General features: G+C 36.4%; 1 protein-coding gene across 2 annotated transcripts in view; it reads right to left on the bottom strand.

The window, feature by feature from the left end:
• Positions 1-10816: 10816 nt before the first annotated feature.
• Positions 10817-25600, bottom strand: part of NDFIP2 (Nedd4 family interacting protein 2) — a 65169-nt gene continuing 50385 nt past the window's right edge. Inside the window, exons 5-8 of one of the 2 annotated variants that reach the window (XM_057707263.1) lie at positions 20659-20783; positions 16236-16302; positions 13461-13566; positions 10817-12329 (exon numbers count right to left, since the gene is read on the bottom strand). In XM_057707263.1, coding sequence (XP_057563246.1) covers positions 13463-13566; positions 16236-16302; positions 20659-20783 — 296 coding nt within the window. In that variant the 3' untranslated portion in view covers positions 10817-12329; positions 13461-13462. Of the gene's footprint in view, positions 12330-13002; positions 13191-13460; positions 13567-16235; positions 16303-20658; positions 20784-25600 lie in introns of those variants that run through there. The other variant, XM_057707264.1, reaches the window with a different exon arrangement.

The following is a 25600-nucleotide window of genomic DNA, read 5'->3' on the forward strand; positions in this document are numbered from 1 at the left end:
TGTTCCACACGGCATCAAGCTCAGGGCTTAATAATCCTAAGACTTTACCTGCTTCTAATAGCATTCTTGAAATACATTAAAGTAAATAACCAATGACTATGATTGCTTGGCTTTTTCTCCACTCTCAGTGACTTATAAGATTACATACTTGAACAGTCACATGAGAATTCCTTGACATTTTTTCCCCTGGTTTATATTTTAGTAACTGCGCAATTGAAATCCCTGTTATGACAAGAGATTTTTGAATGAAACCTGGACTTTTCATGTTACATTATGAGCCTCTGGATCTTAATGAATACATTCTGTTTTAGCTGGCTTTCTCTGGCCAGGAAACGAGTTGCTGCCTTGTTACTGCAGGCAGAGTAGAAGCTCAGGTCCCCCCATGGGCCTGCACAGACACTCAAGGAAGGGGTCGCCTCATTCCTGCTGAGGAGGGAAGGGTGTTCCAGCTCCTCACATGGTGTCCACTAACCCTGAGGAGAGGTGGCTTTGTTTTCACTGGTTGGCAAAAGTCCTGACTCCCCACTAGCCTCTTCTGACACCCGCGTGCAAGCTCCCTACTTGACCTTCTCAGCCCGGGGAGGGTGGGGTGCCCCGTTACAGCATGGGAGTCTAGGCTCCTCACTTTGTTGATGGCGGTGGCAGTGAAACATATTTTTTTCCTGTGTGTTTGGCTACAGCAGAGTAGCTATCATCTGAAAGTTTTCTATCTCCTTAGGTTTCCCCTTTTCTGGTCCTCTGTGGAGAGATCAGAGTTTTGCGGGGGGCTGTTTGTGTCTGAGGCCTTTAGTGTTTCCGGGTTGCTGGCTTCTTTGCCTCCATGTCTGGTATATACAAAGCAAGGAAAATTCAGGGAACTCACCCCATATTGTCCTCTGGGTCCCAAATCCCTACCTGGTCTGCCTTCTTCCCTCCACATTTTCTTAGTTAACTATGTTTTATGTGATGTTCACATATAAATCTAGCAAAATATGTGCAAGATCTGTGTGTGAAAAATTACAAAACCCTGATGAATGAAATCAAAGAAGAACTAAATAAATGGAGAGAGTTTCCATGTTCATGGATAGGTAGACTCAATATTATCAAGATGTCAGTTCTTCCCAGCTTGATCTATACAGATTTAATGCACTCCCACCTAGGACAGACTTTCACATATTTGGTCAGAACTGTTTCGAAAGCAAAATACTTGGGCTTGAAGTTAAATGGAGTTTGAGTTTAAATTGTGGTCATCTCCTAATGGTACAGTTTCTTCAGATTTTGTTCTAGGTAAAATAAAACTGGCTAAAAGATTTCAACTGAGGACTCTGGCTTCTAGGAAGATGTAGTAAATATACTTTCCCTTTTCCTCCCACTAAATACAACTAAAAACCCTTCTTTTAGTATATCTGCATCAGAATTTTGCTACAAATTTTGATAAGTTGTGTTTTCATTTTCATTTAACTCAAAATATTTTTAAATTTCTCCTGAGATTTCTTCTTTGACCCATGTGTTATTTAGATGTGTGTTGTTTAACCTCCACATTATTTTAGGATTTTCCTGTTATCTTTCTGTTATTGATTTCTGGTTTAATTCCACTGTGGTCTGAGAACAAACATGGTATAATTTTTATCCTTGTAAATTTTTGAGGTATGTTTTGTGGCCCAGAACGCGGACTTTCTTGGTGAATGTCCCATGTGAACTTAAGAAGAATGTGTATATTCTGCTGTTGTGGATGAATTAGTCTACTAATTCAATCGTATCCGCTTGACTGATGGTAGTGTTGGGTTCAGCTACGTTCTTACTGATTTTCTGTCTGCTGATTTTCTGTCCAAAAATCCTGCCCTAAAAGACTTCAAATATAAGCATTCAGATAGTCTTGTGTTTGAGCCACATGTATTGAAGATAGCAAATGGTGCATCTAGTCAACAGCAGATCTAACAGGATATATATTGTGAGTTTCTGAGGAACTCCAGATCTGGGCAGAATTGGGCAGATTACTCTCCCCAGGTAGTCCTGGACTGTAGCTGGCTTCCCTGAGCAGGGGCAGAGCAGAACATCCTGGAGAAAAGAGCACAACTGGAACTCCTGTGAGCCGCTGGCTCCCCAGAGGAAGAGAAGCTGAGCAGAGCATACCCAGGTATTTACATTTCAAATTTACCCCTGAAATAAATTACCCCCCTGGGGAAGAGCTAATAAAGAGGTGGAAGAGGTCAGGAGTTGTACCAATTACATTCCTTCCACATGGATGAAACATCAAAAGTGTGACCTCCCACCCCTTCCAAGAGTACATTAATCTTTAAAACACATACACACACACACACACACACGTAAGATATTAGCATTATTGGAAACATTTTCCTAGAATTTGAGGATCCAGAGATTTGCCAACTGTAGATGAATGACTGCAGTTAACACACAGGATGAAGCTCACATTACAAGTAATTTCTCTTGCAGAATATTTTATATTTGGCCTTTACTCTTGCCTTCAGACGATGATACACTAGGTTTGTGTTAGCAAAGAAATGGTGAGAGAGGAAGGGGGGGAGGAAGAAAGGGCAGGAAGTAAGGGAGGTAAGAACAAGGAAGAGAAAAGGGGAGAGAAAGGAAGGGAAGAGGTCACCACTGTTAACAAGGAGGTGTGAACAGTCCCAGACTTTTTCTACCCAGAGTTGAAAGTGTGGTCAATTTCAGAATCTGGACCCTGAAGAGGCAAGAAGTATTTATCTCTGTAGGGGCTTCTTCATATCTTGTTTAACTTTTCTCTGGGAAAAATTATTTTTGTCTGGGGAAGAGAATTTGGGGTGGAGAAAACTGTATTTCCAATTACTAGTAAGGGGGAGTGTGAAGCAGCACTCAAAGCTGCAGTAATCACTGCAAACCCACCACAGGGGGGCATCTGTGCAAGGCTTTCCTGGTGCAGACCACCATGGACGCTCAGGGTCTTTCATCCCACACTAGACCAGAGGGCAGAACCAGGGCAGGGGGGAGTGGAGGCTGGGGGTGTTCTTTAGGCCCATATGAGCAGCAGGATCTTTACCTAGAATCCCCCTGATTCAAAAAAAGGATCAGACTTAGTCTCATTTCTAAAAATAAAAACCAAGATCATGCCTTTGGGAGCTGGATCACTGTCAAGTGGAGTGCTGATTTCAGCTGGCCGTTTCCATTTGTTGTGTTACCAAGCAGAGATTTGAAAACGGCACCTGCTTCCCTTGGCCAAGTTTTGTTGATGGACAGTGTGGGGAGCATTGAATGATCTTTGAGATAGTGGTGAAATTGTGGCTGTTGACATTTTCACTAAGCCCATCTCTAGAAGCAATTGTTGAGAAGTTTTGTCACTCTGTGGGGCTCCCAACTGGAAAATGAAGAGAATGAAGGGGCAGAGTAAAGCAGATGTAAACCCACTGCTTTCACACTCTTGCAATGACTTGATTGACAATCAATAAACCAGGTGCAAGGAGCCTGGATGGTCAGTAACCCTGTGGGCAGGTAAGACTTGTAAACTTCTTTTTCAAGTTGGTGGCTTCCGATGGCCTAAGCAGTTCTCCTGTCAATCCTGCGGAAATAGACAGTTATGCCTGTGTATCAGTTTGGATTGTTCTTAAATATCAGTAGCAAAAACTTGACTAATAATAACTAAGCAAATAAGAATGTATTTTTCTCATTGAGCAAAAAGTTGGAAGGTAGGTAGGTCCAGGACAGATACAATGCTCTGTGTTATCAGGGAACCTCAAGGCTCCTCTTTCCTTATCACTCTTCCTACTTAAGTCTATCAACTGTTGCCTCAATGACACAAGATAGCTGCTTCAGCTCCAGGTGTCACACTTGAGCCCAAGGCAGGAAAATTTTTGGAAGAAGAAACGAGGGGCTTTAAATGTCTGTCGGTTTAGCCAGAGAACCCTGTGACACAAATTTGGTTCTGAAGCAAGGAAAATTAATTTTAAACCCAGAGTCATTTTGGTCTTCTCTAAACCTACGCAGGCTGGTTATTCTTGTTAACCCCAACCCTTCTCCATCTAATAACCTGGTTCCAGAGAATTTCTCACCAAAACAGCTGTAAGATATCATAAGGCAAGACATTTAAATGCTGAAAATACCAGATCCTGGAACAGCCTAGCTCCCAAAGGCCTTAAAGCCACAAGTCACCCTTCACCTAGAGACTAAAGGACCAAGGAAATAAGCTTTGGTTTCTCGGGAGGCATAAACTACATTTGCAGGAAGAAACAGTACTCTCCCTCAAGAGCTGTCTCCCGGAATACAGAGAAAAAGGCACATTCTCTCCAACCTTGTGCCTGGGATCATCTCACCTGGATGAAACTAGAAGTCATGCTGACATCACAAACATAGGTTCACCCTAGTAAAAAATGTATGTGGAAAACATCTGTGAGAGCACATAAAAGTTAACAGTGGTTATTTCTGGAGAGGGAGAGAGAGTTGGGAGATGTGTGAAAAGGAGATAACACAATTGATTCTGTGTATTTTTTGTATCAGTATATTTGGAGCAGAGGGTGCTTATACCACTGCTGGCTTCGGAGGTTAGTAACGTGTGCGGTGGTAAAGTGTGTGCTTCCAACAACATGTGGAGAATCTCGGACTTGATTTTTTAAACGTGTAAGCATGTGCTCGGCACACTGGACCTGGATCCTGCCCTCAGGAGAAGCGATGAGGCACGAATGCAAATTACTCTGACCCAGAGTAGAAGGTGAGGAGGTTCAGGTGTGTTTTCATGGGAACTGGAAAGAGAATTAGATCCTTCTGAGCAAGATCAAGGAAGGTAGAGCATCATATAAGAGATGTTCATGAAATGTTTAAACATACTTGCAACGCTTCCATCTTTTCAAGATCTAGTTCCAGTGTCCCCTCTGCAGTGAAGGGTGCTCTGGTTCTCCTCTCAGAGATCAATTACTCAGACCCACAATGTTTGTTCCTACCTCACATTAGCACCTTTTTCTGTTTATAAATCTTCCTCCATTAGACTCTGAGCTAAAGCACAGAAAGCATCTTACAGATCCAGGTACACACACACAGCCTGGCCCTAGCAGCCAACCCATCGGCCCCACCCACACATTCATTCGATATGTCAAGCTCTGTGCTAGGTGTTGGGGAGGTGAGCAAAGGTGAATAAGATAAAATATCTACCATTGAGGATAGGAACACAAAAATCAAAAATGACAGTGCAGCATCATAAGTGCCTTGAGAGGGATAACGCATAGGGGTCTAAGAACCAAGAGGACCAGAGTCAGGTCAGGAGGATGAGAGAGAAAGGCTTCCCCAAAGAGATAGTATTTAAGCTCTTTTTGAAGAAAGTGGAAAGAGGAATAAGGTAGAAGATAGATTTCATGTGGCGGTAACAGCATCATCCTTTCAAGAACGATAAACCGGCGCTCAAAAATATCTGACTCCAATTATGATCACGGTAGAATCCAAGGGTCTTAACTCCTATGTATGTTTGCCTTTCAAAATTATAGACATTAAAAAAAGAATCCAAGACCAAGAACCCATCATTTGTAAGAGAAAGCTGGTGAAGTAATTTATCCTAGAATCAGAAACAACCTGCCCACCACCCTATTTTCTGATCACGTCCCAACCAGGATTTCAGTGCACTGGCTCCCTGAGCAAAAGCAACGGGTCACCAATGATAAACTAACATCTCAACTCACAGTGAAACTCTGAGGGACTGGCCCGCGGGCTCCCGAGCTTCCGCCTAGAGAGATGTGTGTGCACGTTATCTGTTCCCACCAGCTGGAGTGCTTTATGGCTTGGCAAACCGGCAACTCCCTTCCCCTCTTTGCGTGCTTGTGCCCCGTACAATCAATGGTCATCTAAGAAATCTTTGCTTTAATTCCACCTGCCGCAGAGAAGATACAAGGAGCCGGCACTCAGTCAACATAATCCTACTATAATCACCCTTTCCAAAGGGACTGGCACATAAAATGCCCACATCAGGCAAGGGCTTACTTCAGATCCTGAAGGCACCTGCTAACTAACTGGCAGCCCAACTAACTGGCAGCCCAGTCAGCAAACACACTGTACAAAGACATAATAATAATGTCTACCTTTTTCTTTTGCATAAGTCTCACCTAATCCTCAGGTACCTACTGGGGCCGTCCCAAGAAATAGGTGAGGAAACTGAAGCGTTGGTTAAGCGAATTGCCTGATTTTGCATAAGAGCTGATACCTGAGTCCAGGGTTAATCTGGCTCCAAAACTGTCTTTCTGTTACACAAAGCTGCCTCTCTTCATTGCCACAGGCTCCTCAAGGGTAGAGAAGGGAAGATCCTAGTGGGAAAAAATTATATTTTTTGAGGCAAGAAAAATCAACTATATGGTAATTAATCCAATCCTGCTTGTTTTACAGGATTATGGAGAAAGTAACTGAACTGCCTTCTCAACACACACAGTTCTATTCTGTCTCAACGCTCCTACACTGCCCTGGAGATACAGCTCTGCAGAGAGTGCCATGTTGAGTGTTTAAAGGCAGGAAAACCAGAAAGCTCTGGATGAGAGAGAATATAAAGCAAGAACTCCAGGAATGCTTGTTAACCCTTTAAGATCTGTTTTATGTGCCTCTTCCTTGCCCTACAAAAAGTCTGACTGGCACAGTTGATCCTAACAGTTGTAACTTTCTATCCACCACTTGTATACAAGGAGCTAGACAGAGAGAAACACATGGTGAGAGAGGGATCAGCAGTACTACGATCTAGAACCAAACCCCACAACTTTAAACTATGGGAAGGAAATGTGCTCTTATGGGGCAGACGTATTATATTGGAACCTCTGAAAATTGAGGCTGGGATGTTAATTTCCCCCAAATTTCCAGTTGATTATAATGTACCATATTGAATAACAATCACAGCTCTAGAGATGTTCAAAGAATCATTCAATCAAAAGTTCATCCCTGAGATCCTGCAGAATTAGGGAAATGTATGACTCGGCTGTCTCTTAAAACTTCATAACTCTCAGCTGAAGATGGTATTTAAGATGAGGGTTTCAGCCATTTTGGCGAGTTACTCAGTTTTTTTGGGTCTTTCCCACATACGCGTGTTGCTAAACTTTTGTCTGATTTTATCCTGTTTGAAAAAAAAGGTCCATAACTCTCAGTGCACTGATGCTTTCCAGTTTCATCATTTAAAAAATCTGGATTTAGGAAGTGATATTTCACACAACTCTATTACCACCTATTATATTAGGATGAGTGGTCACCAATGCTTGCTAGCAATTAAGGGTCTTTAGGTCTTCTCTCTGAATGAATAAAATGGGAATTAAAATTTTAGAGCCCAAATGCCATAGTCAAACCAAATCACTATGCAGGAATTTACATGGCTGAAGTTTGATGGAAAAGAAATAATATATTTCCACACTAGGGATTTATGCACAAGTACAGTTCTTGTACCTCTGAAGAGTTCGTACTTTCCAACAAAGTTATTGTTACTTAGCCCTCCAGATTTCTTCTGAGCTTTTGGGCAAACTTTGTTTTACTTGCTGATCTTGCTATGATTCTGGTAAAGCTAAAAGAAGAAAAGAAACTGCTTTAAGGAAGGATAGCCTGTGGTGCTTCTCCCTGTGTGACTAAAGGTAAAGCATTAATTAAAACAAACACAAGGGCTTCCTAGGTGGCGCAGTGGTTGAGAATCCGCCTGCCAATACAGGGGACACAGGTTCGATCCCTGCTCAAGGAAGATCCCACATGCAGCGGAGCAACTAAGCCTGTGTGCCACAGCTACTGAGCTCTGCGCTTTAGAGCCCGTGAGCCACAACTATTGAGCCAGTGTGCTGCAACTACTGAAGCCCACGCACCTAAAGCCCGTGCTCCACAGCAAGAAAAGCCACGGCAATGAGGCGCCCACGCACCACAGTAAAGAGTAGACCCCGCTCACCGCTACTAAAAAGTAAAGCCCGTGCACAGCAATAAAAGATCCAACACAGCAAATAAATAAATAAATTTATTTTAAAAAAATGTATAATGCAGTTTGAGTGTTTTTAAAAACTAAATAAATAAAACAAACACAAAAGGAGTAGAAAAGTAATAAAGTGGCTTTGTTTTGTTTTGTTTTGCAAGCTTGAGAGGAAAACCACCTCCAAGATTTTGTGAACCAGTGTGTGATCTGGGCTTGCTATAACCTCAGCTGTTAAAGGGGCAATAACCCCACCTCTTCCTTATTTAGCTGCTGGATTTTTTTTGTAATGGTTCCCATGAAAACCAAGTGGGTTTTTTTAGAAGCAGGTAGCTCAATCTCTCAAAACAAACAAACAAAAAAATAAAAAAAAAAAAAAAAAAGAAAGCTAAGTTGACATCAAGAAAGAAAAGTGAAAACAAGCAAACATGTTGAGTTCAAAATAAACATTTTCTCTTTAACTTTTTAATTTTTATTAAGTATGGAATGAGCTTTTTTCTATTTTCCCAAGTAACTTTAGGGAAGGTTGCATTTTAGGTCATGTGTTCCAAATAAGAATACACACCCATAAGCAGGTCTGATCTATGGTGACCACTAATCTTTTGCAAAGTAGAAATAAACATAAGTTATCTTCATAAAGCTGATGTTTTAGCATTTATTAAAATTAAACTGCAGGGATTTCCCTGGTGGCGCAGTGGTTAAGAATCTGCCTGCCAATGCAGGGGACACGGGTTCAATCCCTGGTCTGGGAAGGTCCCACATGCGTGGAGCAACTAAGCCTGCAAGCCACTATATCTGAGCCCTCATGCTGCAACTACTGAACTTGCGCACCTAGAGCCCGTGCTCCACAACAAGAGAAGCCACTGCAATGAGAAGTCTGTGCACTGCAACAAAGAGTAGCCCCTGCTTGCTACAACTAGAGAAAGCCCGTGTGCAGCAACAAAGACCCAAGGCAGCAAAAAAAAAAAAAAAAAATGTAATTAAAAAAAATTTAAACTGCAACATACACATTACTGTGACAAATTAAATGATGTGTTACACTGCAACCTAATTCCATGCCAGTTCTTTTCATGTAACATAAGTTCGATCATATGAACATTTTGTGAGGCCGAGGTGGTGATAATATATTGTTAATCAAACTGATTTTCAAAAGGATGCGTGACAGGCTCAGATTTCCACATGTACTGAACTTTATTAACAAGTAAAACACATATTAACACGTTTTATATATGGGCAAGGACACCTAGTAATAAATGGCACATTATTATCTAACAGTTGAACTTTATCAAGAATGAGGTTTTAAAAAATAATACACTAATATTTCATGACTGAAGAATTAAATAGCAATTAAAATACCAATTAACAGCAGTTTATGCATGTAAAAGCTCACTGTTTACTATTTACCATAAGCAGAATCATTCCAATACAACTTCTACTTACAAAAAAAAAAAAGAAAAAGGAATAAAAAGATAGTACTATGTGTGTTCTACAGGCCAAACAAACAGGTGTCTAGGCAGGGCTGTGACAACAGTAATTGACTCCCGCCCTAATACTGCAGTTCCTTCTCTCAAAGGGCAGAGGATTTAGGCTGTCACTTCTCAGCCCAGTGTATACTTATATACAGGGTGATCATATAATTTCTCCTCCAAATTAGGACACTTACAAGAGAGGAGGCACTATTTAAGTTGAGGAAATAGGAATAACCAGGTCTGTTATGAGCAAACTCAGGATCTATGTCACTCTAGTTAAATACAGTATCAGATGCACTGTCATTACCTTTGTGCTTCTGGGGACGGTACAGACCAGTTGAAAAAAAAAATTATGTTAAATTAAGAAACCCTGAATTTTTCTCCAATTGGACTTTTTGAATGCCACATTTCCTGTCATTAGAAGTTTTGCTGGAAATATTAGTGATTACTGTCTTAACAGGTTAAAATTTACAAACTTCAAAGGCATGGGATATAGCTTACAGACTCAATAAAAGGTTAGAAGTTAGTATGTTTTCTATCAAAAAGAAATTTTCATTTTAACCAAGTATAATAGAATTTGTCTTTTAATTTTAAATTCCTAAAATGTATCCTGAACACACTATATAGAAAATGTATTTTTACCTGAAATTTAGTTTATTTCATAAAAACATGAAAATGGATTTTTCTGGCCATAACTAGCTTATTCAAATATAATAGAAATAATGTAATACATTTTTTAATTAACTTCCAAGCTCTAGTTTGCACTCATTCAAAAATTGTTTATAGATACCCTAACAAGGATTTTGATTTTCAGTCTTTAAGGCAGAGTGCGAAGGCGATTAAATGTTTCCAAAACACAACAGCAGCCATTCTGTCCAAGCTCACAGGAAATGAAGAGAAGTATGTAGGATCTGATAAATCCAGAAGAGTATGTTGTTTTTTAAAATAATATTCTGATTCTCCTGATTGGATGATGAGATTTAAGACGACCAATGAATTGTACCAATTAAAGAGGATTAGGTAACATCACACTTGACTCTTACAGATTTGGGGGGGACAAAATTAAAACAAAAAGTGAAGTTTTGACATTGGGTCAACACCTACATGCAAAAACCAAGTAATAACCACAAAAAACAAAAATAAAGTTTTAATAAAGTGATGCATGATAGATGATCTAGTAATTTTAACTTACTACATATCATAGCTTAATTTCATTTAAAAACTATTACAAAGAGCAAAGCACAGGTCTATAGGAACATCAATATGCAACAGAGATCTAGCATGAGTTCACATTTCTTCTAAGTAAATTCTAATTTTAATTAATATCCAACCCAGGAAACTAAATTAAATATTTTGTTTCTTTACCCCAGGCTATTATTCTACTTCAATGGGTGTAACACAGAGACTTTAATTAACAATAAAAATCCTACACAGGGGAGGAGAATAAATGAGGGAAAACAAAAAATAGGAGGCTTAATTAGGAAAACAAAACTGCATGTTTTATTTATCAAAGACAATGAAATAAATCAGAAAATACAGAGAAATACAAAAGAAGTTATAAAGCATAATAAACTTTATTTTTTCAAAAGTGGAAAAATGACCCTGAATAGTTTTAGATGTATCTTTTAGTAGTCAGTGTCTAATAATAAGCAATCAATTTATATGTTCCATATAGCTGTATTAACTGATTTTTAAGTTTAAAAGATAATTCCCATCATTTTTAATGTTGGATTTCAAAAGCAAAGACATAACTGAAAACGGATGAGACATAAAATGATTTGCAAAATGCAGTAGCTTATGAATGTAAAATTGATTCCAGTTGTAATAATACACATACACACATACTCTTGCAACACTCTCACACCCCTATATTCCACAGACACGTTTCCATAACTTGGAAACAAGATATTTCACATATCTCAATTCAGGAAATGATTTTTACAAGTTAATCCTACAATCAGAAAGCAAGAAGCTATTAAAAGCACAAGGTTTTATTTGCTAAGTTAAACTAAACATCTAAATGAAAAAATATTAGTGATACTGAAAGATACTTTTTATTGGCTTTTTAAAAGATAAAATGCAAATGAGAATCTCATTCAGAAAATCAATTTTCAAAAATGTCTTAAGTGAAATAAATATAATATCTAATACAATCTCTTTCTGCAAGAATCTCTAAGATGGACAATGCTAAAAAAAAGCAAGCTTCTCATCTGAGAATCCCTAAAACTGGCATGTCCCTTAAAAAAAAAAAAAAAAAAAAAAAGACTTTCTTATAAAGGACAAGTGGCCTACCCACATTTTCTTAAAATTTGTCCTAAAACTACCTTTAACACCCAAATTTTCTATATATATTAAGTCCACTTAATTTAAAATTAATGAAAAGATATCTAGACACAATTTATAAGAAAACAATGGAGAAAGTAATTTACGATGGCTATTTACAGAAAGTTTTGCTAAATAATGATGTAAATATCATGTTCAAAAATCTGACAAAGCCTTTCTAATAATCAGCACTGCAAGTTTCAAAAAACTTTATATTTAACAAAGGATATTTCATACGTAGAGTTACTAGATAAATCTAAGAGCCAGAAACTAAAGTATTTGACATGGTTAATAATTTCATTTTTATTATACTACCTCTCAGGTCAAAGGTCAATGGCATTTACATGCTGGAAGACTGTTTATCACTCAACTCTTTCAATTATATCAAACATTGATTCATCAAATCTGACTGGACTTTACTGCTACAACTTTACGGTTTCTTTCAAGTATATGCAAATCTTTTAAATGGGCATGTATGCAACTGTGCAAACAAATGAAATATAAATATTTAAGAGAATGAACAGAAACGGCTTTTAAGCGTAAACCACTCAGCCATTCAATTTTGTCTTCTGTGTTTTAGTAGTCTTCTATCCTATTAAAGTTGCAGGTTTACAGATGATCTGGAAATTTCACATTGATATAAGATAGGAATGTCTGGTCAACGCAGTCTAGGGACAAAGAAAGAATTAGTCTTAAAATGTATTGAGTTGCAGTTATCTAAACGACAGTACAATGAAAACCCATTTTATAGCAGTATTACATCAAGTATATAATATCCTTTTGGTAAGATTGACATAAAGTAGCATATATCAAAATACACTCTAAAGCTTAGGTTTCTAAGAGAGACCATCTAGAAAATATTTACATTAAATTTTAAACTCTTGAAAACGCAAACAAGATAATCACATTGAACGTTCACAGAATATCATTTAAATTAGTAAAATTACTTTGCCTTTTATCTTACAGGTAATAATGACAAACTCTTAATCATTGCTTGTAAAGACATTTTACCAGTTAAAGAGAAAATGTGACATCTTCTAGGGGTAGAAAGAAATCTTAATGGAACATTTAGAATGATACTTAAATATAATCCAGAAATGCAACTGTAATCATTGTACTTTTTAGCAGAAATAAGTAAATCATGTTAGCGTATGCAAAACTCATATAAGCATAAAATGTAAGCAACCAAATCACAAACCATACAATTATTTATAGTCATAGCAACCTTGAAATATTTTGTACTTGAAGATACATCCAGAAGTTAAGTGTTTTAGTAGACATTTTACTATTTTAAATTTACTACTTTAAAAGTTCAAATCAATGAAGTGTATGGTACTTGCTTTAAAATTGCTTTTCAATCACAGATTTGTTTTTTTGTCTGTTTGTTTTATCCACCAGATATCTATGTGAATTTCACACTGTTTTAGGCAAAATGGCCATTCTCTCTGTATAAGTGCTTTGTCATATTTTGTTTTTCAAGCCTTCAAATGCTGTGCTGGTGGTTACTTCGTATACATTCTGTGGTCAAGCTTTAAAAAGAAATTTAAAAGTCTGATTTAAAGTTTCAGTTTACTCATATTTTTAAAAATTAAAATGTATGAAATTCAATTTTAAAAATGGAAAGTTACCTTAAAAGTTCACAACTTCATAAATTTCACTAAGCGACTGTTAACAGTATAAAAATCTATTAAATATGCTAAATTTGTGTAAACAACATGAGTACACATTAAGCATTTAATATGCATCTGGTGAGTGTGAATACAATGGGAATAAACAGTTAATACATAAACATTTCCTACCTCTATAATAAGAAGAAGTATCTTGTTCTATGAGCAGCTGCCATACTTTCAGACATGTTTCTGACTTTCAGATAATTAACAAATCCTCTGAAGAAAAGAAGCAGGCCTGAGAAGGTTGAAATAATACAGATATGTCATGTTCTTACACAGAAAGGAGACATGATAAATTTAAAATAGACAATTATAAACAAGATCCTCTTGGTCTAAGGAATTTAATGTGTAGGACTACTTTCATTCCATAATATATTTTACACTATAATGACAACTCTGTTGTAAGGAAATATAATAAAATTTTACTGCCACCCCCAAATTCTTTTAATTTGTTAAGCCCAGATATATCTAAAGTAAAGTAAATCCAGCCATGAAAATTTCAAATTATGCAAAAATACACTTATTAACTTATTTCTTCAAATAGCAAAGCTACCTAATGCACTTAAACTGATTCAACTCATAGAAATCCCATTTCATACCAAGCTTTTACATTACTATCACTACTAAGCAAACTAACACATATTTACTGATATAAAGTATTCAAGAGAGAAGAAATGCATGTAAATGCTAATAATTGTGGGATAAAACCAATAATAAGCCTGTCTAGCAAGATCAGGTGCCTACCACCTATCTGCAAGATCTGTATTTAGAGATATATGCATTATGTAAATAATTTACTTATTAGTTATTATTTTCAAGTAATAATAAAAGACTAATTTATAATAAAAATTAAGTTGAGAAAAAATCAAGAAAGAAGATTTTGGAAGCAGCCCCTCTAGTGATTTGTTAAATGATTTGAGATGTGTCTTCTGTCTCAGTGTTCTCCTCTATAAAACAGTATTTTTAAATAATAATCATTTACATCACAGGTATCTTTAGTAATCAATAAAACAAAACCTGTGAAATGCTTCAAAGTTTCAGATGAAAAATATTAGCTAAGTATAAAAAGCATTACCATCATCAGAAGAGTTAAGTCTTTGATACACTTAAGCACACAATTCTAAGGGAAATATTTATTAACTCCAGTAAATCTTTAACCAGATAATGGGGGGTGGGCGGGCAGGGACCAGAAGAAGATATGTACACATGCAACTTTCCTCACCAGGAGGAAGAGTCTGTCAGTTTAAAACGGACACTCTCAAGTGAAATTTGTACCCCAATTCTAAGACAATAATCGCACTAAAATAAGAAGCATGGTTATAATAAATTAGAGAGGAGAGATAGAAGAGATATACAAAAAATGACTTAAACAAGTGGTATAAATTTCACCTAATCTGATCCCATCTGCTTCCCATATCCTCTTTCCATTTGAGACTCCTGCTCTGAATTCCACCCTCACGCCCTTCCAGATGCTGTTCAAAGATAATGATATTGTGATCCAAACGTAAAAGTATTACTGAAAAATGTAAAACAACTTATTTGTGAAATCCCTTCTTTTGCCCATGAAGCTGTTGTTTCTAAGACATATTTTATTCTACTCAGGCATTTTCCAAAATAAGCCAATTCACATCTAGAAACCAATCACCCAGCAGCCATTGTTTCTCAGCATTCTAGGATGTGCTCAACATTCTTCTGAGTGTACATGAGAGCAACATTTTCATCATGGATTAAATTTTCACATTCCCCTAAATGCTAAATCAGGCTCTGATGTGGAACTGGGGCTGTCCTCTGCATTCTACTCGGCCCCACAGTTGTCTTCCTAAGACTCCTCATTTTTCTAATATTTATAAGCAAATATCTCATTCACTATGCTTAAATACCTAAAAGACTTTATAAATTTTTTCACTTTTAAGTAAGAAACTCAACAATAAGCACAGAATCAGTCAGAAAACAATTAATATAAAAAACTGGCTAAACTTTTGTACAAGTCTGACTCCCCAACAGAATCACAACATTAGAATAATTTCACTATAATTGTTAGAGAAAGAATGTAGGATCTTTAGTGACCCTAACCAACCACTAAGATTTTGTTTCCCAAAACATCCTAAAGATGCAACAGTAAGACTAAATAAAAACTCAAGGAGAACACTGCCACCTACTGAAATGCTATTTTCTGGTCCAATCATGTTACTAGAGAAATGTGGGCTCTTAAACCTAAACAGAAACAAAATATATTCTTCATGTCAGTAAATAAATTTAAAATGTGGATTAAAGGTATAATGTGATTTTAAGATTAACTTAATTATCATATATCCAAAGAGGAAAACACAAGGGATCAAAAATTGGAAATCTATAAAATGCATCAATATTAATAAAAGACACACCTTATAAGGAGAAAACTCAACAGAAGTACTGTGATCATTAGGCATGAAGCCTTTCCTTATGCCTGACTGATTAATGATTAATGCAGGGTATACTTCAAAAGTGTAAAGAATGTTTTGAGGATCCAAAAATAAAAGAATGGATAGAATATCCAACTACCCTCCTCTCAACATTTCCTATGATCATTAAAAGAAAATTATGCATGCATATTTTCCAAAATAAATGCTGAAGGCAATTATTTTTTAATCATCTTAGGATTTTCAAGTTTTGTAGTACTTAATTATTATTTAACCACTGATTCTTTAAATTGACAGGCTCTTGAGTCAGAAATCCAGAGTGTTAAGTAGAATTACCTGAATAGCTGAGATGATATAACTGTTTGGATATGAGAATTTTACAACAGAAAAATGTTTTTCCACATAAATTACAACACAGTGTATTTACATCTCACAATTTTAGGAAGTATCAAAGTTAAACTAAATGCAAATTAGTCATATTGAAATGCATTAAGAATAAACTTACCAAGTACAAGAAATATCCACCAAAGCCAATACTGTCCATTGAAATATCCAGTAAAATAATCAGAAAACTATGGAGTGAACATAAATATATTAACCATATTTATGTACCTAAACTTAAAAATTACAGATTAATCTTAGTTTCAGAATGATTTACCTCAAATAATCTTTAGCACTAAAAACAGCATAAAAAGAAAAACAGAAAAGAAAAAAAAAATACTTAATGACATACACATATAATTATTTGAGAAAAAATAACAGCAAACTTACACAAAATATTTTAGAAACAAAAATCAGTTTCAAACTGCTTGAAAGGAAGAAAGAAAATGCTATATATCTGAATCCAACATTTTCTCATTAAAGAGTTCACATGTCAGTTCTTTTTTCATAATCTCTCAAAGCCACAACTACCATCCCAAACACACTACAGCAACCCGCTGCTTCAGATATTAACACCAAAAGCCACATTAGTTTAATCTTATCAGATGGGGATGTTCTGCTGACCTCTAAAAAGAAGAGCTTTTGACCTTCTGTACACCCCCTACTGTTAATCACTGCCAAGAATACTAGGCACATAAAGACCCCCAACTCATTAGAGTCTTTTTATTTTCAAACTAGATGCTCCAGCATTCATTTCCCAACAGTGAGCTGAGAACAGCTAAATGAACCCTGAAGTGGCATTTCAACAGTTCCTATTAGTGGCCGTGGTAGACAGTTTATATTCTCTGTGAAGTGAGAATATGAACAGGCAGATGGGAGGCAGGGTTTAATGATACTGGACACAGGTATCTGTTCCTTGATTAGACTCTGGATGTGACGATTTATTATTTTTTAAAAGTTTTCTTTTTAAATCAGTCTAGTTTTCCTGCTCTGTTTCTACTGGTCTCCGAACTGAATCTGATTTAACTAAAAATGAGTTTGTTAAATGCAGATTTGTCTTCAGATGTATCTACTTCCAACTTTATAGGTAATTATTTCCAACTATCCATCGGTAATTTCCATAAAAGCTTAAAAATCTTATAGATTTCATAATAACAAAAATGCTTACAAGTTGTAAACAATGCTACTAGTGAGGAAGCATATCCACGAAACATTATCTAAACCTGTTTTTTGAAGCTTTTAAATTATTTTCACAGGAAGTATTTACATGAACCATGATCTAACTTCGCAGCTTAGAGTTTTAGAAATTACAAAGATAAGAGATTTCAAAGTACCATTATAGATGCAAATCCCACATAACTCCTATACCTTTAAAATATGTACAATAAAGGGATAACTAGAAAATTGTGAAAATACAGCTTGTAAAGTAGGAAAGCACTACACTATGTTTTAATCAAATGATTAATAATTCAAAATAAAAAGTTTTCATACAGGTTTCAGAGATTATAAGAACAAAAGGAATAAAGAACCAATGCAATACATTTTTAACTTTCTAATTTTTAAATCTATGTAACATACGGTATTACCCGGCAAGAGGCAACCGGAAAAGAACGTCATTCTTCACCAAAAGTACTGACCTGCAGCTCTTCTTTATTTATTCCAAAGTGAAGAATACAATTACCTTCATTTTGAAGCCAAAGAGAAAAACTCACTATGTAAAAAGGATAAACTAATAAGCTTTTGGACTCATTACTAAGTTATCAAAGGGGGTTTCAAAATACTAAAAATCACAGGGCTGAACCAAGCTGTGTTTTCGTTTTTTTTACATAAGTAAATAACTCATGTTGACTGGTCAACCACAGGCTGCAGAAATCAAATTTTGGAAAATAAATTAACCAACAGTAAGAATTTATCTGATTTAAATTTGAAAAAAAAAAGAATTCATCTGATTTTCTTTTATTAATATGACACCAGTATTTTATTGTTTACATCCTGTCTACTTTCTAAAAGACTTGCCAGTTTTTAATAAAATATATATGCATTTTAAAACAATAAAAACATCAAAAGCCTTGGACAGAAATATCAGAATCTTGGGCTAAAGATATTTAGACTAAATATGAAGTTCACAGCAACTTAGAAACAAGAAAACCAGCAGTACGATTTATAAATTACTTATTATCTAATAAAAGGAAACAACAGGCTTTTCTCTCAGCACTGAACTCCAAGGGAAATTTATTGCCTTGGTTATAATAAGTCAAAGCACAGTGTTCCAGAGGCAGTACAGAATTAGGAGAACGGGCACGGAACTGAAATCAAACTGCTTCTAATCCACACACAAACGATAGGACACTGAGCAAGTTATTGGACTTTTTACTCTTAGTTTCATTACCAATAAAATGGCTGGCTTATGTCCAGCATACATGATACAGACGGGGTTAAGGAATTTAGTGTCTGTAATGCATCACGCCTCTTGGAATACAGTAACAAGCACGCACTGAACGGTGGCTACTGCTAGTTTATAGCAGAGGACTTTTAAAAATTCTTTTCTTATATCAATTCTCAATATACACTACAGGTATAATATTACCCTTAACTCAGTAAACGTATTTTAAAGGGAAACTAAACAGTCCCGGTGATTAAACTTTATGCTATTATATACCTTGTAAAACTCTGAGAAACTCCAGTCATTGAATTTAAGGACCCCATCTTATCACACTGACTGGAATTGGTTACTAGACAATCTAACCTCTTCTCCACCTGGGGTTTGAAGAGAGAATTAGGCCCTAACATCCTAGAGGCAAAGGTTGCATATAATGCACTAATTTCTTTTTTATGAATCTAGAATGATACTAGCAGCTTAACAACTTTAGGAGAACTAAGAAAATCAAATCATTTTCTGTGTTCTGTGACTTAGACAAGAAATCCCATTTGAATAATAGTAATTAAGTCTACTACTAACATAACCAAGATTGGGCATATCTAGTTCCAATTCTTGTGAGGCTTTTCTAGTAATAACTTCTGCAAGGGCAGGGACTGTCTCTCTATCTCTGTGTGCCCCATAACACCTAACAGATTTATGCTCATGGTGGGAACCCACTTTACATTTTTTAAATGAAAGTAAAGCAAGTAACCAAGTAACTGCGGGGTGGGGGTGGGGTGGTTGTGCAGAGGTGGGGGGGGGGGTCTGGGTACAGTTCTTACAACGGCTCAGGCTTTAATCACCTTAGAAGAAGCCAGTCCACAGGTCCCACCAAGAATCCACTGTTTAATAACCAAATCCTATAATCTGGTCTGAACAGAGACAGGGTCTGACAAGATTACTGAAACTCTGAGAAGTAATAAAACAAGTTTAAAAATAGTTAAGAAACACACAAAATTCATAGTTTTAATATTTTTTAAATGGGTACGTTTTTAATCTATTTGACAATGTAGGTGCATGACTGAAGTGTCTGAAGCACTTAAGAAAAGCCGGTATATTAGCATGTGATTCTACCGAAAATTTCAGGATGACCTGACTCATTCAACTAGAAATCAGTGTTTAAACATGTATGATTTGTATGAATTGTATATAGCATTTAAATGTGTGGGTAACTGTTAAAAAGAGTTATTAATAAAGCCACTTTCCTAGCCTTACCTAATGAGACCAGGAGAAAAGCTTTGTAAAAAGGAGCCAAAGGGGCCTTCAAGAGGCAAAGGAAAAGAGCTGGGGGGAGGTTGTGCTAACAGTACTACTGCCTGTGCAATGGTTACAAAAAATTATCTGGGGGCTAGAAAAGCTGTTGAGATGGGAGAAAGAAAAGGACTTCTTGTTATCTTCATACACACTACCTTGTAAATGATAAGAGGTAGACAGAGGGTGATTTCCAGGAACAACAGGAAAATAAGAAAGGTTTAGAAGGAATGTAAAGGGAAAAAAAGATGAGTTCTAATAACCATCTCAAAGGCCTGTACTGTACTTTTTAGCTCTTAATGTTATGAAAGAAGGAAAGAAAGAAAGAAAGAAAAGAAAAGAAAAGAAAAGAAAAGAAAAGAAAAGAAAAGAAAAAGTGAGAAGATATTTAAGTCCATGATAATTTCACTAACCGATGGAAATTTTTGTTTTAAAATTGATTTTAGGCAGACCTACCCTACATCACCACAGTGGCAGCCGTGATTTACTGAGCACATACACCTGTGCAGCAACTGGACCAGCTACTCACGTTCATGCCTCACAAAAATACTGCAAGGCAGCTATTACCAGCCTATTATGAAGAAACTAACGTTCAGATTTAAAAAAAAGTTAGAACACTGACACAAAAAAAAGATGAGATTCAAGCTCAAATTTATCTGATTTCAAAGTTCTTTCCACATACTAACAAGCTCTCATATAATATATCTCATAAAATATTCACACCACAGAGATCACTGTAATAATTAAGGACAGACGTTAAGAATGTCTCAAAATAACTGAACTCATATACACAAAGTGAACTTCTATGAATCACACAGGAAACTGCATGTATTTTAATTTTAGAGACAACGGCAAGAGAGGCTATGAAGACACTCACCCTGACAATAAGGATCCACTTGATCAACGAGAGGCCAAATCCACAGATGGCACCGTACCTTCCAGCTATGGTATTGGTGATACAGAAGGATAAACAAAATCCAAGCCAGTTGAAAATAAATGCCACTGAAAGCAACAGAAAGAATTCCTTTAAAGACCACACTTTGGAAACAAATTAACAGAGACATAATACAAATATCAATAATACTTCATTGTTCAATGGAAAGAGCAGTTCTCTTTCTTTTAATTCTGTACCAATTTAGTCTTCTTTACAGACTACAGTTTACCTTTTGCAAATGTATTGGTTATTTACGGTACATTAACAAACGGGTAAACTTAGTTTTTTGTCAGTTTGGTCAACAAGAGTCAATACCTTAGAGCTTATCACCAAAAGGTGAAACTGCATTTTTAAACCAGTTAAAAAATTAGGTCACAAGGTAGCTCCCATGTGATCCTACCCAAGAAGTCTAGTCTAAAGCCATCAGCCAACCAAACTAGCTTTTTTAAAAGGCAATATTAAAGATGAACCAAATAAATTATAAACGACTGTTCCCAGAACAGATACTGCTCACTGCCTCCTCTTTTTACCTAACAAAACTTGTTCCCCTTCGCAGATACCAGCCCACTTCTAGAGCCTGTATTTCAGGGACGGCTGGACCCCATACTCAGCCCCTAAAGGTGAGTTCTGTCTGGGAAAATCACAGGAGGCCCAAATTCCTTGCCAGTGAATTTTTTTTTTTTAATGAGACTTCTAAAAAGCATTCTTAAAAACACAGCAAGGAGAGGGAGAATGGAATATAGATAAAGTAATAGCGGTTTTAAATTGTTCACTGTTGAAGCTGGGTGATGGATACACAGATATTTATTATACTCTTGTCTAGTTTGAGAATTTCTACAAAAACAGTTTTTTAAGAAGAAAAGGCCCTTCTTCTTCCACTGGATATCACTTTTAACTGTAATACCTGGAACTGATGCAGGGATCTTGCTATCAGCCTGAGGATTAAACCATCACTCCAAATTAGTGGGGGAGTGAAGAAAAGAGAAGCAGAGCAAAGCAGAGCCACAGCACTGACACGGTCCGTGCCTGAGGTCTGTTCATCCAGGGACTTCACGTTTCGTGAGATAATCTAACTATTTACAACAGGTGAGTAAGGGTTTTCTGTTACTCGTAGCAGAAACCATTCTGACACAGGTCCTTGAGATATAATCACAGTACCCTATTTATGTCTAAGATAGCAACATTACCAAAATAACAATAGTAATAATAATAAAACTAAAGATTAATTTGAACCTAAATCTTGTTCAGTGCCCAGACTCTTACCCTAAATATCTCCAACCAAGCCTCAGGGAGAATAAAGTAAGTCACCTAGAGAAATTCTGGTTTTTCAGAATTCTAAAGACAAAGAGGAAACTATTTAGGATAAGTTTAAATGAAATGGCTATTTCTTTGAAGCAATGCCCTTACTTACATCATTTCTTCCTTCCTAATACTTTCTAAGTCGCAGCTTTTTTGATCATTTACAGGAAACTGTACTATATGGTGCAACAGTCAGAAAAATCAATTTGAAATAAGAGACCTGTGTTTGAGTCATGTTCTTCTCACTCATTAGATACACGACCTTGGACTCACTGCTGACTTCCATTGAGCCACAGTTCTCTGATCTGTAAGTATCTACTTCACAAGATTGATAAGAGGATTACGTGGGAATGTAAAGAGCTTACTACAGTACAGAACCTGGCACATGGTGACTGCTAAAAAATGTTAGCCACCATCACCATCCATACAAAACGATCTCTTCACCTTACAGAGCAGGTCCTATCTCTCCTGCAAAAAAAATTTCAAGAGGCACTACTATAAACAGAGCTAAACTTGTTTACTCTCTAATTTTAGTTACCATACTGTACAACAGAGATAGAATATTTCCATCACTGGAGAATAATCTACTGCATATAGCCACTCTGTATCTAAGTGGCTAATATCTGTGTTAGCTGCTGGGAAAGCACGTAACAAAAAAATAATTTTATATCTATTTAAAGTAAAGAATTTATATTACCAAGGAGCAGTAGAGATTCCCAACAGGTTGCTACATATGTGTTAATGACAGGCTGAGATACTTCTCTCCTCAGCCCTTAGGGTAGGCAGGTGAGGTCTGGGCCAGAGGACAGACTGCCACCAGTCCTCAGCACCTTATTCCTTTATCCCAGTGTGCTATAAACATTCTATCACCTGGCATGTGCATGTCATGCTGTTAAATAAAACACAGGAAGCACTGATGGAGAAAATACAAAACAGCAAAATATTCCAAAAGTGTATTTCCATTTTTGAGTATGTGTATGTTTAGCTTTGGGGAAAAAATAATTTAAACACTGTCCAATTTCTTCAGAATCAGATTTACCAATATCTATTATACATATCACTGTACCCAAAAGATAAATAATATTCAAAAGAACAAAAAAGTACTCAATGAGCCTTCATGTTTTCTTTATGTTCTCTGCCAGTAGTATGAATTCCCAGAAACTGTGCTCATGTGATATAATTTGTTCCAGACTGAACTGTGTTCCCTCAAAATTAATAGATTAAAGCCCTAACCCCCAGTGTTACTGTATTTAGAGATAGTGCCTTTCGGGAGATAGCTAAGATTAAATGAGGTTATAAGGGTGAAATCCTAATACAATAGGATTGGTGTCCTTATAGGAGGAGGAATAGACACGAGAGAGCTCTCTCTCTGCACACACGTAGAGAGGAGGCCATGTGAGGACACTGCAAGAAGATAGCAAGCCAGGAAGAGAGCCCTCACCAGAAACCAAATTTTCTGGCACCCTGATCTCGGACTTCTAGCTTCCTGAATTGTGAGAAAATAAATTTTCATTGTATGAGCCACCCAGTCTGTGGTATTTTGTTATGGCAGCCTGGATAGACAAATACATAACTTAATCATCTTTAATTGGTTTAAGCACTAGGAAAACAGAGAAGTTCTGACTACTGAAGCACAGATTCACTTTTCATCTTTCCTTGGCCTGTAAGATAGAAGTAGAGCTGAGTAGGTCTTTAAGGTACAGAAAGGGCAGAGCATTCAATTCTGGATCCTCTATGATATGTCTGAGTTGTCAAGAAAGACAATCTAATAATTGTACACTAAACCTTAAGTATGTAAAATCCATAGAAGAAATAATGTGTTGTAGAGGCAGGTGAACATATATATGGCTAAGAAAGAAGACAAGAGCACTTTTCTTTCAGTTCTACTTCATTCATGCCATGTTCCTCCAGAAAGTTAGAACAAAATAAGGAAACTTAAAAGGTGTAGGGCACATACTCCCAACACAGCAAGTCCCAAGACAGAACCCGAAGAAGCAACAGGCTCACACAGGCTATATTCCTTTGGAGAAGTAAGATCTGGGGGAGCCAACAGCAGGGAAGCAGTAAAGTTAATGCAGAAAAATTGCTCCAATTACACTTTTCCACATTGGCCTTCAGAGTCGCCTTCTTTGCAAGAGCAAATCAGGCAGGTTTAGACAGTTTAATGGCATGTGAAAGAAGGCTGCCAATTACTTTACCTCGACTTATTATCACTGAAAGGTGAGTTCCCAAATAAGGATGGGGAAGAGAACGTTACCTCCACCTTCACTTAATAACACTCATAATTCATGATATTTCATGTATTTTAACTCATTTGAGCTTTAATTAGCCTTTTAAGAAGGACAAGATCAGAATTAACCCCATTTTACAGAAGGGCAAATTAAGACTTGAACAGGCTGCACAGGAAGTAACAAGGCAAGTAAGAAGCATAGCTGAGACTGCAGCATCCAAGTCTTTTATGCCTATATCCAGTGAGCTCTTCATTATATATACCTCCCACCTAACCAAAGAGGTTAGCAGAATAATCTAGAAAGCAATATTGTACACTGTACTATATCCATTAACTAGTAAGTCTATACTTTAAATTTTTCGATAGCCACAAGATACTTATTAATAACAAAGGGGAAAAGAGTAACTTCATAGTGAAGAAAGCTGGCAGACACCACCTTAACCTGATGAGAGTTAACATCACTAGTAATAAAACATATCTACATCATTGCTTCTGATTTGATGTACTGAGAACACCATCTCTGTGGTATTCTTGTGGGGGAAAGAAAAAGAAAGAAATGCACCACCTGAATCTAATCATGAGGAAACATGAGCTAAATCCAAATTGAAAGACATTCTACAAAATAACTGACCAGCATTCTTCAGAAGAATCAAAGCTGTTACGAAACAAAGACTAAGAAACTGTTCCAGATTGAGGCTGACTAAGGAAAAGCAGAAACTAATACAATGTGTAATCCTGAAATAGATCCTAGCCGAAGAAAAGGACATCAGTGGGACAACTGGCAAAATCAGAATAAGGTCTACAAACTACTTAGCAGTATTTTGTAATGTTAATTTCCTAATGTTGATCACTGGATTGAAGTTACATATGTTAACACTTGGAAGAGCTGGATGAAAGTTATATGGAGAATGTACTATTTTTGCGATTTTTTCCTAAATTTAAAAATTATTTCAAAATGAAAAGTTTAAAAAGTTTTAAGTTAAAAAAAATTGATACTTGCTTTGAAAACAAATGAATATTATGAATGAATGCCAATATAGTAACATTAAACACTTATATTTTTATCACAGAAAAATGCTCAATATATATAAATGCACCAGGTTTCAAACACAGTAAGGTCCCAGACAAAAAATGATCAGTTTCGCTACACCTGATTCTGAACTGTACAAGGGCAAATTTCTGTCTTATCTTCACGCAATTCTCTTTGTTTAAACTCACTCATTGAGAAAAACATGAAGTTAACAATTTATTAATTTTAACACATTTCCACTAAATCATAAGCAATGAAACGACAAAATTATTTTTCTTATAAACAGAACAAATTCAATAAAATGTAATACTTCACAAATATTATGA

Source organism: Hippopotamus amphibius, chromosome 14, assembly GCF_030028045.1.
Source record: "Hippopotamus amphibius kiboko isolate mHipAmp2 chromosome 14, mHipAmp2.hap2, whole genome shotgun sequence".
NCBI lineage: Eukaryota > Metazoa > Chordata > Mammalia > Artiodactyla > Hippopotamidae > Hippopotamus > Hippopotamus amphibius.